Source organism: Vanacampus margaritifer, chromosome 17 (genome assembly GCF_051991255.1).
Source record: "Vanacampus margaritifer isolate UIUO_Vmar chromosome 17, RoL_Vmar_1.0, whole genome shotgun sequence".
NCBI classification, from domain to species: domain Eukaryota; kingdom Metazoa; phylum Chordata; class Actinopteri; order Syngnathiformes; family Syngnathidae; genus Vanacampus; species Vanacampus margaritifer.
Genome location: NC_135448.1, coordinates 5,398,230 through 5,414,042, shown reverse-complemented (window position 1 = coordinate 5,414,042; position 15,813 = coordinate 5,398,230). Strand labels below are relative to the sequence as shown.

At 38.0% G+C, this 15,813-nt stretch overlaps 1 protein-coding gene across 3 annotated transcripts; it reads left to right on the top strand.

Annotated features, from left to right (window-relative positions):
- Positions 1–152: 152 nt before the first annotated feature.
- LOC144037719 (uncharacterized) lies at positions 153–14,208 on the top strand. Of its 3 annotated transcripts, none has more exons than XM_077549433.1 (6): positions 155–556; positions 1,065–1,576; positions 3,566–3,615; positions 3,726–3,859; positions 12,438–12,604; positions 12,966–14,208. In XM_077549433.1, the coding sequence occupies exons 2-6, from the start codon at positions 1,094–1,096 to the stop codon at positions 13,134–13,136; spliced, it is 1,005 nt and encodes a 334-aa protein (XP_077405559.1). In that variant the 5' UTR covers positions 155–556; positions 1,065–1,093; the 3' UTR covers positions 13,137–14,208. The 3 variants fall into 3 exon arrangements, with proteins under 3 accessions (XP_077405560.1, XP_077405559.1, XP_077405557.1); XM_077549431.1 differs by having other exon boundaries at positions 157–556; positions 1,062–1,576; XM_077549434.1 differs by lacking the exon at positions 12,438–12,604 and having other exon boundaries at positions 153–556; positions 1,062–1,576.
- The last annotated feature ends 1,605 nt before the right edge of the window (positions 14,209–15,813 follow it).

The following is a 15,813-nucleotide window of genomic DNA, read 5'->3' as shown; positions in this document are numbered from 1 at the left end:
CATTGAATTGTTTTAATGTTTACATTGAATGTATTAAAAACATCTCTTTATTTTAATGTTCCATGTTGTGTGGTCACTTATTTACGATAGCGGTTAAAGTATGATGTGTTTTCTTTATCGTTTATGACTCGGGCTGGTGGGCTGTGCGTTGTTATCATACCTCGTGTACGTGTGTTGTTGTGTCCTCAACTCAGACAAGTTAAGACAGACGTAAAAGGTGTGGCGCTGGCGAGAGTCATGGGTAGGAGAGGCCAGTGCCAATCTCAAGTGTCACTGGAAATACTTTGCGGAACATTTCCTCAAGTCTGTTTGTGCGACACTCGTTAATTAAAGTCTGCGGACATATTTTCGAAGGAGGGAAGTCCTAATGTGACGGAGCCGCACACCCTCAAAAGAGTATGAAGAGAAGCGAGGCTGGTTTAATTGAAGAGCTTTAGGCGACGTGAAATCACTTTTGTGGACTCTGAGCTTTGTGTTACTCCAAGTGCCGCCCCTGAGATCAACAGGAACGTTTAAGATCCGCAATGGAAAGAGCCTAGGACGCCTGGAAAAAGAGGTAACCCCAGGCAACACGTTTAATTTGTTGATTTATGATATGCAATACTTAAAAGCATTTTCAATGGCTGTGGCAAAAATTATCAAAACCCGACTTTTTAACCATTTGTTTGTACCCAATATTTTTACTTCAAGTAAACTCAAGGACAAAACATGTTAAAATGTTGGTTTATTTATATTTCAGATTTAAAGATTTTGATCGATTGAATTGCCTTAAAATTTAAGTAATGTAATCATGATGTAAATTAAAAACATGCTCTCCTTTTGGTTATGGTTTCAATGGCTAATGCTAGTGTCAACAGTGGATATTTGTAGAAATTAACATGATTAAATAGTGAACAATTCCTACCGCGTTGTCACTTGCTTACCAAAATTGAGCATTTCTCTTTCTATGACTCATTGTCTAATTTGACCACTTCCCTAAACAGCAATCTGATTCATTCACAGTCTGCGCCACCGATTAACTTCTTCTACCTTGATGTATTTTTTTTCCCATGTTTCTGCAGCAGTTCTTTGTTTTCACTGCCACTGATCTCATATGGCCACTCTGCGGAGATTCAGCTCTGAGGGATCCATCCTGGATCTTGATTTCTTCTCATGGGGGAAGGTGGATTTAAAGAGAACGGAACACGACAAACACCGGAAATCTGGCACATACTCACCTTATGTTGCAGAATTTGGGGAAGATGCAGGGCAGATTCCTACTATTCAGGAGCCAGGTGCTTGTACTGCTGGGAAGCATGAACTGATTAAGGAGCTCAGTGTCAGTGCAGAGAACTTAAGAGACCTGGAGAAAAAGAGCAAGAAACACCTCGAAGTTTGTGCTATCAGCGAAGGCTGCCGTGCCTACAGTGACAGTCAACTGGCCCCGGATGCAAAGGGAAGCACAGAGAGTGTAGAAAGAGATGACCTACCTTCTCCAGCTTACTTCAATGCATTCTCCCTCAAATCCCAACATCGGCAACATAATAGAGCCAAACTTTCTGCTGCTAAACTGCACCTCAAGAGTCTGTTTGGTCAGGTAAATCCCTAATTAAGACTTGCATAGTACATCCGGAAAGTATTTGCAGCTCTTCACTTTTTAAATTTAGTTACAAAATGAATGAAGTTCATTTTTGCCCCAAAATTCTACACACAGCACCCAATGACAATGTGAATTGCAGTTTTTTTTTTAAGAATATATTTTCTTTCTTTTTTAAATTCCATATTTGGAATACGGCTTGAACATGGAAAAAGTGAAATGCTGTGAACGCTCTCAGAAAGCACTGCCTGGCCACAGCGTACAATAGTAAATCTGCAAACCTTATTCCCAAAAAGTTGGGACACTATACAAATTGTGAATAAAAACTGAATGCAATTATGTGGAAGTGCCAAATTTCAATATTTTGTTCAGAATAGAACATAGATGACAGGTCAAAAGTTTAAACTGAGAAAATGTATAATTTTAAGGGGAAAATATGTTGTTTGTAAATTTCATGGTGCCAACAAATCTAAAAAAAAAGTTGGGACAGATAGCAATTAGAGGCTGGAAAAGTAAATTGCACTTATTTAAAAAAAACAGCTGGAAGACCAGTTCCCACTAATGAGGTCCATTGGCAACTTGATTGGAGTATAAAAAGAGCTTCTCGGAGTGGCAGTGTCTCTCGGAAGCAAAGATGGGTAGAGAATCACCAATTCCTCCAATGTTGCGCAGAAAGATATATCAGAAAGGTGTTTTACCAGTGAAAAATTCCAAAAAGGTTGAAGTAATCATCATCTACAGTGCATAACATCGTCCAAAGATTCAGAGAATCTGGAACAATCTCTGAACACAATCCACCGTGCCAGCCGCCGTTGCCAGATGAATCTCTACAGTACAAAGAAGAAGCCATTTCTAAAGCAGACCAAGAAGCACAGATGTTTCTCTGGGCCAGGGGTTATTTAAAATGGTGTGTGGCAAAGTGGAAACCTGTTTTGTGGTCAGACAAATCACGATTCGAAGTTCTTTGTGGAAAACTGGGGCGCTATATCATACTGACTAAAGAGGACAAGGACAACCCAAGTTGTTTTCAGCACTCAGTTTATAAGCCTGCATCTGTGATGGTATAGGGTTGCATGAGTGCGTGTGGCATGGGCAGCTTCCACATCTGGAAAGGCATCGTCAATGCAGAAAGGTATATTCAGATTCGAGAACAACATATGCTCCCATCCAGGCATCATCACTTTCAGAGAAGATCTTGCATTTCTCAACACTATAATGCCAGACCACATGCAGCACCAATTACAACATCATGGCTGCGTTTTCCCTTAAAATTATACATTTTCTCAGTTGAAACTTTTTACCAGTTCTCTATGTTCTATTCTGAATAAAGTATTAAAATTTGGCACTTCCACATGATTGCAGTTCATTCAGTTTTTATTCACAATTTGTATAGTGTCCCAACTTTTTGGGAATTGGGTTTGTATCTATTCTATCTCTTGATTTGTGGCCACTAGTTTTGTCAGTGATTCAAATTTAGTTTCACAACAGTGTTAAAATTTTCCATGTTTGTGCCACACGTTTTTTTTTATAGATTGTTGTGAGCAACTGTAAAACATTTTTTTTTAAATGCCTTGTTTCCCCGCAGCTTCATATTTTGTCACATTATTGTTTTTACAGCATGTACTATAAATGTTTATATTGTTCTTTAAAAGAGTTGAAGCAGCAGTTAGTGAGGCTATTTTAGCCACTGCCAAAGTGTTTGGCCGCAGTATGAAGAAAAAGGCACATCTCTAGAGACACTATTGTACAGAACTCTCTTCACTGTTGTCTTCCGTGCTTTTTCATGTCTTTCAATTAATTTATTTTCTAATAGCAAAGATAGCCACAACGGAAATTTTAGCTATCTAGCTAAATTACTCCAAACCCGCTCTATGAGACAAGATTGTTCATACACATGTAAAGTGGAGACATGATTCAGTTTTCTTTAGAATGTCATATTACAGTAAACCATGTATTACACTTCCATGTGAATGATGTGTTGCCTTTCAGAGTCCCCATTCGTCAAACTCCAACCTTGCAAACACAGAACACAAAGACAGGTAAGAATTATACAGTATCTTGTTACTTCAGTCTCAGCCGACACTTTTTAAAAATTAAAGTAGCTCAGTTTTGGTTTCAAGACGTAATCGCTGTTGTTGCTGGTTCACAGTGCCAAAGAGAGGAGGTCCCGTCTGCTGTTCATGCGTCAGTGGAGCCAGGTGGGCCACAGTCGGAAGCACCTGATAAGTCGAGAAGAAATCGAAAAATGGGCCGAGTCCCTGGACAACCTGCTGGCAAATCAGAGTGAGTGCTTGTCTGCTCAAAGATGTTAACACGACTTCCTAATTTCCTTCATGTTCTTGAAGACGGAAGCACACAAGTTAACTCTTTGACTGCCAAAAACGTTAAATAACGTTTAGTAAAATCCTACGGAGGACTGCCAAAGACGTTAAAAGACGTTCACTATGTTTTTTTTTGGAAACGGGTGGAGGAAAGCCTTGGCCAGCTGTGCTGAAAGTATCAAGCAGATCTAGTTAGTATAATGCCTATTTTTGAGCACTAGATGGCAGCGATGACTCTCTTTGGACAAGATTGGGTAGGCGTCAGTAGAAGACGTGAGGCGGAGCTATAGTGTTGAGGGGAGAATGGCTGAGGAAGCAAAAATGGCGACCGGTTGCAAGCAGCTCACGCTTGAGCATTTTTTTCAACGACGAAAAGCATCGACTAATGCTAAAGAGCACATTGATGATGACGATGATGATGATGGTGACTCCGAGGTTGATGCCGAAGTTGGAAGCGTTGACGCGGCGGCTATGATCACGTCATAAAGCCTCACCGGCTAGCGATGCTAAGGCCGGAAAACGCGGAGCACAACCGAGCACTTCTGCACAGGCGGACGTTCAATCGGACGACGAAGAGTACCCCGAGTCCAATGCATATTCATCGGAGGAGTGGGTACAGTCTGATCACGGAGAAGACACTGGTTATGGACTACGATGCCACCATGAATGGAGTGGATAAGATGATAAGATCAGAACATCTACCACCCGGTATAGGAACTGAAGGACATGAGGAAACCAGACGTAACACCACCGTAACGTCACCGTATCATGATCCTGATAGTAGACTTGATGGCAACATGGCCAAACACACACTGCAGTATACACTTGCTATTCCCCGGAAAAAAAGCCGGCAAGAAAGTGTAGTGTCTGCACGCGAAGGGGCAATCGCAGTGAAACTAATCTGTTGTGCAAATCCTGCTGCGCCCCCTTTCACGCAGGGGAGTGTTACAAAAAGAAAAACTGTAGTTGAAACAGCCACACAATTGTAATTAGTACCACAGTTGCACACATTTGTAAATAGTTTGCCAATTTTTTTTGTCAAATTGTTACACTGTTGAATGTAAATAAACGTATTTTGCTATCAAAAGATGAGAGTTCAATCTTTCATTTGGTAGTACAGGATGTGTGTTTCCATAGTCCAAACACAAAATTTTCTGTGGACCTTGAAAGATCAGTCAAAATGCTTAAATCAGCTGGCACCCATGGCATCCCTTTTCTGAAAACGCTTGGCCGTCAAAGAGTTAATTGAGCTGTTTTTGTTTGTTCTCTCTCTCTCTGGAATGAGCATCCACTTAGATTATTTCCTGTATCTTGATCCAAAAGCATACTAGATACTCCCATAAACACTTGGCACTTAGCTTGTGTTTATTAAGGACCAAAACTGCAAAAATAAATAAATGACTAAATAAATAAATAAATGAAAATAAAAACGAAAATAAAATTAAATACAAAAAATTAATAAATACGGGAAAAAAATCCCTAAATAAATAAATAAGAAAAAATAAAAAACGAGATTCAAAAATTTGTTTTAAAGTTTGCATTAATGTGTTTGCATCACTATCATGACCCTGGTTTAGATTAGATATTATACAGAAGTTTCTTCTCTGCACTCTACAGTTTACAATTCTCTACTGTGCCAGATTTAACATTCCACTTCTAAAGCCTGTTGTACACTGTAAATGTTTTCAGTCTTCTTAAATGTATGTAAGCAACACTGCGTGACATGAAATGGGTAGATCTTTAAGTTACAGAATGACAACGGCATGCAATGGAACCTACAAATGTACCACTTACACCCCTAATAAGGATAGGCAGTATATAAAAAGTCTGTCATTAACAAGTGTAGAGAATGTGTGATTAAAGGAGTGGCACATTGGCAACATAGAGAAACAAAAGCAAAACAAAGGTGGCGTGGAGAAGTTGCGTACAAGCAAAATTTTGATACTAATCTAATAAAAGGGGGAGGTCAACCCCTGTCCTTGCTCTCGCAAGATGTATTTTCCCGGTATTTGTGAGTTTACAAACTCTCGAGAATCCATCTTGTACCGTTCCCATTGATTCCCACCGACACAAACCACTGGTGGTTCGGACCAATCACAGAGCGACATTGTATTTGGGGGCGGGATATGCAGTTGTGACGAAAACAAGAAGCACCAAAGCCGTGGGAAGAAACAAACCAAACATGGTGACACCGGTGGATGAATGCGTGGACGCTGCAATTAATTCTGTTCTCACTGAATTAGTCTCTTGTATCCGCATATCAACATTGTAAAACCGACAACATAAACTCAACGCCATGATATCAGCTAGTCACAACTGTCGCATGTCGGTGACGACATTTTCATCCTTTGCCGTGATTGGTCGAAACAAAAGTTAAATAGACGTGCACACAATTCTGCTTTGTCCAATCAGCTCAAAGTGTTGTACAGCATGCCCCGCCTTTCCCGAGCAAATCAACGTGGAGCAGTCCCAGACTGATACTGTGGAGAACTCCCTCGAGTGAAGCACAAATCAAACTGGCTATTGCCAGGCTACCCAAATAAATTAATAAATAATATGTTCTATGCAGAGGTGGCAAATCCAGGTCCAGAAAGTAAAAACCCTTCCACAGTTTGGCTTTAGCCCCTAGTGCTAGCTAGCTAGCTGCAAATGTCACATGACCAAACACAGAAAACAGGTGAGCCGTGATTGGTCGTTACCTGAGCCTTGAGAAACTGTGATGAGCATTTATGGATAAAAACAGGTAGATTTTTGCTGCTTAATATTCCATATTTCTTATTCCACAAACGCAATATTAATCAGAATACGGGGTTTAGGTTAGTGGGGACACACAGAACTTAGAACATGATATTGTAAAGAACATTTTTGGTATGACTCTAAGAAGACATATAATATTGCATACTTCCCACTGTATATTTAAAAAAAGCCAAAGACAATTGTTGTTTTTTCTTAAATACGATGCTCTTATTTGACTACAAGAATGCCTGCGGAGAATTTAGAGGTGGCAAATCCAGGTCCAGAAAGTAAAAACCTGGATTTAGCCCCTGATGCTAGCTAGTTAGCTCCCTAGCAGGTAAACGAGCGCCATGGGAGCTAGCTTCGTTTTGCATGCGTCATGCATGACTGAGTCTTTTCTGACTATTATCAAAAAATGGAACAGCTGAAAACATTAGTTGTTAGTCCAACATCGTTGCAGTTACTACAGGTAGTTTTAAAATATTATTTTAATTAAAATTAAATAATAAGAAATACAATTTCTAAGTTGCCATTTTATAAACATATTCTATGGAGAGAAGAGAGACTACATACAACATAACATATAGTATGTACAGTACACCTAACCAAAATAGTGTTGGGTTTGGATAATAGTAAATTACATTCCTTCAGGGAGCGCATACCATACAAGTCGGTTGTGTTTCACTAATTATGAGGAGCCGGTCTAAGCCAAAAATCCTTGTCTACCCGGGTGCATGCAGACAACACAACCAACACCATTCTGTGCATCCAACAAAACTTACTGCAGCGCTGCTTACCTTTTGTTTTCGACATAGTGTTTTTGGAAATTTAGTTAAAAAATGGAGGCTCTTCGCCAAGTCACGAGCTGAGAAACTCTATATAGGGGCAGTTATTATCTAAATAGAGCGGAAATTCAGAGTGGTTCGCTTACAAACAGAATTTCAGACGGGCAGGCCCTGCAGGATCTTTACTTTTTGGAGACATATGGAAAGACTCACATTTCCATAATATGTTCCCATTACAGAGTGGAAATCCATATTCAGCAATATTGTATTTAAAATAGTAAAATTATACTGATGTACTAGAAAGGCAGGCAGACCAGAAACAGTTGATATGGAGGAACAATAACAGATGAATTGATACTATGGGTGTCAAAATTAGTGTGTTAATTTTGAGGTAATTTAAAGTTCTTTTAACGCCACAAATTTTTTGAACGCGTAATTATTGACTGCTCCTTACTTGGAAAGCCTGTTTTTCTTTTTAGTTCAAAATGGCTTACCTTAACTTGAATCCTGTGTCACAGCCCTACATGAAAGCCATGTATTTGCCAACTGGCAAAATAACGTATAAGAAGAACTGGAAGAAAAAAAAGGAAATAATGTAGTCATTTCAAATAATGTCTGATGTTTGTCATTCATTAGTTTGCTCCCACAGGATTTACGAGGATTTGCTATTTACGGCACCAATAGTCGCAATAACTGACCAAGGTTCTACTTTTGGCCACAATGTGACGCGGGATTCTAGTTAACGTCAGACATTTTAAACTACAAAGAAAAACTTATCCGTAGATAGAAGCGGAAATTTTGATTCCAACCTGAATTTGTTTGCTGCTGTCAACAAGATTAAGGAACGGGGAATTTGGATACCAGTCCTTTTTTTTTTTTTTACCCATTTTTTGGTTTATTTAAAAAAAATGTGACATAATATATTATTGAACATTTACAAATGTAAATATCTATGGGATTATAGCCGTTTGACTAATTTGCATCCCTTGTCCCATTGGCAGGAAAGTGTCCAAAGTGAGGAGGAGTGGGAAGAGTAAAAGCAGTAAAAAAAGAAAAAAAAGTGAATACATAAAAAAAAAAAACCTAAACACTATTGCCATCACAATAAAGTGCTTAATTGCATTGCATTTCTATAACAAAACAGAGATAGTCAAACACTATAGAGGTCTAATTCAAATCGCACTTGAGTACAAATTGCAGGACCAGACAAACTATGAACTCATTCAAACCCAAAAACATGTAAATACTTTTTTTAATACTTTGTGCTTCACTCCCAAAAGCGCATTTATAATTTTTGGGGGGTAATTGTTTTTTATGCAAGAGCAAACAGAAGGCTTTGGTGCAGCTTCTGACATGAAGAGGTGGCTTAAAGCAATGGTTGTTATTACAAAAAATGGCCATCGACAAGCTCTTCTTGCCAGCGGGTTAGTGAATTATGATGAAACTTAGCTATATTCTAATGATAATTGCTGCAAAATGGAAACCGATACAAGTGTACTTTTTTCCTGATGAAAGAAGAGACTCTAATCTTTCTTTTAGTAGGTTCCATGTTTTTATAGCAACAGAACACAATATTCTGTGGACCTTGGAAAATCAGTCAAAATCCAGTAAAACAGCCGGGAATTCTCCAGTCTGACATTTAACCGAGTTTAACAGCAAGCGAGCACAGTCTTGCTTCCTGACTTTTATCTGATTACGACAGTCACTGAAGTGATGTTGATATTTCATGATGTGACTGGTTATTGAGTGCCGTGCAGTAAAGCCAGAAGAGCTAGAGGACTTCCCCAGCCAGCCTGCTGCTTCTATGAATAGAACTGATAGTAAACACCAACACTGTTATAAATTGCTGTAGTAACCCAGTCTCTCCAAAGGCTTTTCTTGCTGCAAGTTGACGTAGGTTATATAGTCCTTGATTACATTTCTGTCTCCTGGTATTTCCAACATTGTCCATCTTATGAGATCAGTATTAGAAGTCAGGACAAAACTAGATGGGTTCTGATTCAACCCTGTGGTTACAGACAATATGCACTGCTTTGATTCCCACTAAAACTTGGTGAACACTAACTAGTAACTATAACTAAATACTAACCACCTATCCAAACCTAATAATTGTGGTGGCTGTGAATGAAGGTGCCATTTTTAGTAGGTAATTATCATTGTAAATATTATGGAGGAACAAAACTGCCAAAATTTAAAATAAATAAATGACTAAATCATTTACTAAAACTGAAAATAAAAATGGATATAAAAACAACAATATATATATATCCTTAAATAAGTCCAACCCAAGGCACGCTTAGACCGCCCCTCATTTAAATAACATTTCGTCCTGAAAGAGCGTCTGCAGCATGAAATAAATAAATGTGAGAGCAGAGCGTTTTTATTTATTGATTGATATTTCATTCTATTTCTATATTTATTTTTCTATTTATTTCAACATTTGTTTTTATTTTTTTAATCTCATTTTTTATTTATTTTATTTTTTAATTTCTACTTTCATTTATTTATTTTGGGATATATATATTTTGTTATTTTTATTTCCATTTATATTTATTTTTTGTAATTGATTTTTGAATTATATTTTTTATATCTGTTTTTATTTTCAATTTTAGTATTTATTTAGTCATTTATTTTTTTTAATTTTGGCAGTTTTGGTCCTCCATAGATATACCCAGTTTACATTAAATATTTTAGCTATCTGGTTAAAAAAAAAAAAAAGTATACAACATAACTGATGACGTTTTAAGGACAAAGAATTACAGAGTTTGGCTAGCCGTGTGTGCCTGCATGTGTGTCTAGTCACATTTAACGTTTAACACTTTGCAAAGTAATGTACGTACCAGTACATTCCATTCTGCTTCTTTTGTTATGTTGACCTTTAGTCACTTAGCATCTTGTACTTAGACATAGACGTGTGACCCACTTTCCTTGCTAAGCTACTGCTACAAGACATTAAGTTCCATTTCTGGTTCTGCACTGTATTTGATTGAATGCACACATTTATATTTTCAAATGTCTGTTGAGAAATAGGGTCAGTTTGGCTCATGTAGTAAAATGGCCACACCTTTTAAGAATATCATTGAGAACATACTGAGCCCTCATTAAATTGCATCATGAGTTGTTAACTTCCTTTCCACAACCATTAATCATTACGTTATGGAGAAATTATTGGCCGGTTGTTGATTTTATTTCGCTGTGACTGTGTAATGTCTGTACTGGAACTATGGTCTTTTTTAACCACATGGATAAAAAGCCATTCCGTTTTAACTGGAAATCTAACTGTCCCGTGTTGTGATAGGAGCCAGATTCCACAAGCTCATGTTAACTAAAGCTTAGCCATAGACTTAGCTGAACTGAAATTACAACATGCTTCACATAATATCACAAAGACAAATTGAGACAAGTCTTAGCTTCTTCTTTTCATAAAAGTATACACACCTAAAATTATACATACAACTAGAATGTGTGCTAGGCTAGCACACATTCTAGTTGTATGTAAGCACACGTGGGAGGAGTTAGCATATTTTCCTAGCACACATCCTAGTTGTATGTAAGCACAAACACGGGAGAGTTAGCATATTTTCCTAGCACACATTCTAGTTGTATGTAAGCACAAACACGGGAGAGTTAGCATATTTTCCTAGCACACATCCTAGTTGTATATTAATAATTATTTCATGGTCACTATGTTGCGATGTTTCATGAATTTCTTTTATCTGTCAAACTCACCCATCAAAGTTTGGTGGGCAGGTCCTAACACCTGATTGGTCACCCTGCTCACCAAGTCAAGGCAAATCCATTTCAGAACAATAAATTGATGCAGAGTGAGTAGCTAGTGAACACAATTCGATAGGCTGGGTGGCGCTATTGACCTCAATAGGTGCGTTACAATTAGACTCCGATTTACGCTCTCATGAGGTGCTTTTTGAGACATGTTGAAATGGAAGTCACTTTTCCTGTAGTCATGTGACCCCGCCCGGTAAAAGGAAGAAAAGGAAGGTGGAAGCACAGGGCCACTCGCTTTTGTGTCGGAATTGCTTCCTGAGGGGACAAATCTTATTGAGCCAAGGCTGCCGCGGCTCCATACTCTAATACTATTTATTCTCGTGACGTTCATGAGGAGCCATTAGCGTGACGTGACCGCCTACAAGAACCGCGAGATCTCGCAAGAGACGAGGCGGGACTTTACGAGAACTACGCCTCAGAAGCAAATCACTCTTCAATGGAAACACCTACAAGTCAAAACTGTACTTTAGCTAAATAGTAGAAATATCACTTTTATTTTTATGTTGGTTTTGCACAACGTCCGCCTCCCAGTCCAGAGGACGCGAGATCGAGTCCGGGCTTTGGCCTTCCTGGGTGGAGTTTGCATGTTCTCCCCGTGCTTGCGTGGGTTTTCTCCGGGTGCTCTCGTTTCCTCCCACATTCCAAAGACATGCATGGCAGGTTAATTGAACACTCTAAATTATCCATAAGTGTGATTGTGTGTGTGGATGGATGTTTTGTCTCTTTGTGCCCTGCAATTGGCTGGCAACCAGTTCAGGGTGTACCCCGCCTACTGCCCAAAGCCAGCTGGAATAGGCTCCAGCGTCCCCCGCAAACCTTGTGAGGACAAGCGGTTAAGAAAATGGATGGATGGATATATATATATATATATATATATATATATATATATACAGTATATATATATATATAAGTAATTTAATTAATGACACATTTATTTGATCGGTTTATTTAATCCCATATTTCTTTAATAAATGACACATTTAGTTGCTTCCTGACACCTTTATTTAATTTTTTAATGGTGTATTCATTTATTTAATTCTGGCACTTTTGGTCCTCCATACATCACCTCGGGCACTTGTGACATGCTTACTATGACTGTTCGCTGTATCAGCTGTTTGAAGTTGAGCCACAGCTGCGTCATACTGGGTGGCTTGTCGTGCTCGATACTCACATAATGAGCTACAAGACAGTTCAAGTTAAACTCGACTTATGTTTTTCGTTCTCTCATCTCAGCTGGGGTTTCAGTGTTCGGGACTTTTCTACGTTCCGAGTTCAGTGAAGAAAATCTGCAATTCTATCTGGCCTGTGAGCAGTACAAACATTCGTCCAACAACTTCAGCTTGCAGAGGAGAGCAAAGGACATCTGCACTACCTACATCCAACCTGGTTCACCTCGGGAGGTACAGGCCCACTTTTATGGTCATTCTAGCTACAATGACTGAGATAAGTCATTGTTTTTCATACCATCCAAACTCAGTCAGGGATGGTATTTGTTTTTGGGTAAATAGGTATGGAGGACCAGAACTGCCAATGTAAAAAATAAATACATGAATGAATAAATAAAAAAAGATACTGTAATTCAAAAAATAAATCTAAATGAAAATAAAAAACACCAACTATACATATACATACGCACACACATAAATAAAAGTAAAAATAAAAAAATCCATAGATAGGTAGGTATTTGTTTTTGGCAATGTATCAACTTGATGCACTTTAATTCCTCTTTTAACAATCATCACTATGTCGTCTGTTCTTCAGGTGAACATAGACAGCAAGACCAGAGATTTGACCATCCAGCTGCTGCAGGCTCCCTCTCGCACGTCTCTGTCCCATGCACAGAAGCGCATCTACTCACTCCTGGACCAAGACTGTTACCCCCGCTTCCTCCAGTCTACCGTCTACCTTGCTTCACTGCGAGAGGCCGACTAGCAGCCGCATGTGTATTGCATGCAGAGACTGTGGATGCGGTAGTGATGGCCTCTGGTATTCCTAGGGGAGTGTTGGAGCCACATTGCAAAAAAAAGAAGAAGCCAAGAATAATGTTTTAATAGTAGAATAATAAATTAGTATTATGAGTTAAAATACATACTATTATGAGAATATGATGACGATGAGAAATCTGTTGATATTACATGAATCTAGCTCTATTTTAATTGGTTTATATTTGTAAAAAAACAAACAAACAAAAGAGATAATTTTTGTTTCAACATTTGACCAACCTCAAATAAATTAAACTGCTCACACTGATGGTTATGGGGATTTTCTAAAACATTAACTTTGTGGGGGGGAAAAAGCTGACAATATTCTCAGCTGTCCTCAACTAAGCGCGAGGTAACTGGAGCCTACCCAAGCTGACTTTGTCCAAGTAGCAGTATACTGTTTGCCAGTCAATTGCAAGGGCACGTTACGTATAACTATTTTTTTGGCAAGGACCGCGTGGAAGTACCAGTCAACAGTTTTCGCAGACTGGCAACCATTGAAGTGGGGTTGCTTGTCTATATTTCCAATAGGATGCCACAATACGTAACAATTATTTTTCCATCTGAACAGTGGTAGGGGACCTTTGTTGTAGACGACTTATTATGGACAGTTGACTAGTATTCAATTAGGCCTGACATTCATGGTTTTGTAATGTAGGAGGAAGCTTGATTACACTAAGAAAACTAATGCAAGCACAGGGAGAACATTACTTTTTGTCAAAAATATTTTTTTTCCCACAGTAATACTACACCTTTATTATTGTAATATTGAGAAAGGTATATGTCTCATTCCTAATGTGGAAAGTTGTCTGTCTGTGAAGCTCAATTGCTAAAAAATCAAATCAAATCCTTGTAAGCAGACCCAGAAGTGGCCTAATTCCAACAAGATTTTGTTTTGTTTTGAGTGTTTTCTTTTTCTTGTGTCTTGTTTGACTTGGTTTGTGTGCTCAGTTTGAATTGGATGTTGGAGTTTGAATTAATGAACAAATCAAAATAAATAAATAAATACCAACAGGAAGTGACCCATTTCCAACAGGAAGTGATGTGATTTCAACAGGAAGTGACCCAGAAGTGGCCTAATATCAACAGGAAGTGACCCATTTAAACAGGAAATGAACTGATTTAAACAGGAAGTGACCAGATTTCAACAGGAAGTGACCTGTTTCAACTATTACTACTTCTACGTGGTCTACTACATGCGGCTTTCCACTTTGCAAGAGCAGCAGTCCCATTCAAAATTTCCGCAAAAAAATTTATAGTTTATTTTGAATCTTACGCACATTTTTCTTTTCTTTTAATGAATTGTATACTAATTTTAACGACAAATGTATGCAATTGCAGGATTTAGGGATCAGAATGATGGGGTGTACTTTAGTGCTGATTTATTAACGTCTATAAAATTGATGTGTGACCAAATAAGGATGAGTAATGTTCACGTGTATGTTTTGTTTTTAGTACTGTATATCATTATTGCATTATTATAATATTGGGCTAATTTAATCTAAAGGAGGAAATCAACACAAAACAACGTCACACTATAACTCTAGACAAACATTAACATGTGTACACCTGCTGAATTCTGAATTGTTTTGTGAAGCTGTTTTTTCTTGGGAGAAAAATCTGTGAACAATTTCCATGACCCGTGCAAGTGCACAGCTCTTACTTTAATCATCAAACTTCTTCCGTGTTGGCAGGTAAGGTCCTCACTCGCTTCAGTAAGCTTTGGCCACTTTTCTTTTGCCGATGGAGAGGAAAAACCGGTTCAGTAAGAGTATGTTTCTTGGTGAGAATCCTGTGCAAACCTACTGTGAATTCAAGTGTAAAGCTAAAATAACATGTTATTTGTAAGAATTAGGAATATTTTCTCAGTGAGCTCTATCTGGGATAAAGTAACCAGGAAAATCTGATGTTATTCAAAACTAGAGCTGAAAATAATGCTTCATTCACTAAGATAATGTTCAATTTGATTGTTATTGTGGTTTGCAAATGTATACAGCTGCACAACAACATACCAACAACTGTTTCCCATAGCAACATTCAACTTAACTTTAAATTTAGCCACTGAACCATTAGTCTGCTCAAGAATGAGTCACACTGGAAAAGCAATACAGGGCCTGTGTTTGTCTACTGTCAACTTGACACTGGCTGAGAAACCAAATGAGTGATGAAGGCTAGCTACATTTGTGTGACAAGATGTTTGACAAGTATCTGACTTTTACATGATAGTGAAGTGAACTTTCAGGAGCATTTTGCAAGTGTTTCTGTGAAATTCACATAATTTAAAGATGGAAAACTACTCAATCTAAACATCTGATATGGATTAAGAAATGCTTTGGCTTGACAATAATTTCCAGCTCTTTGATGTAACGTTAGGTCCAGAAGTATTTGGACAATGATGACATGTGCCCTCATACACACCATCATGATGAATTTGAACTAAAATAATCCAGTTGTGATTGATCATTGAATATATTTCTCCCAAATTGCTTATTTCTACTTTCACTAATATATTTTACATATAATAAAATATTTCACTATACACAAAAATCAAGCCTAACTTAACATTTATGTAATTTTTTTACATGACAAATTCCCACTTAATTAAAGATAATTTTAACACAAACCTA

Excerpts from the sequence above, each read along its gene's own strand:
- LOC144037719 (XM_077549433.1), top strand. The coding sequence starts at position 1,094 with ATGGCCACTCTGCGGAGATTCAGCTCTGAGGGATCCATCCTGGATCTT. Across the intron at positions 1,577-3,565 it reads TCAAGAGTCTGTTTGGTCAG|AGTCCCCATTCGTCAAACTC; the intron begins GTAAATCCCTAA and ends GTTGCCTTTCAG. Across the intron at positions 3,860-12,437 it reads CAACCTGCTGGCAAATCAGA|CTGGGGTTTCAGTGTTCGGG; the intron begins GTGAGTGCTTGT and ends CTCTCATCTCAG.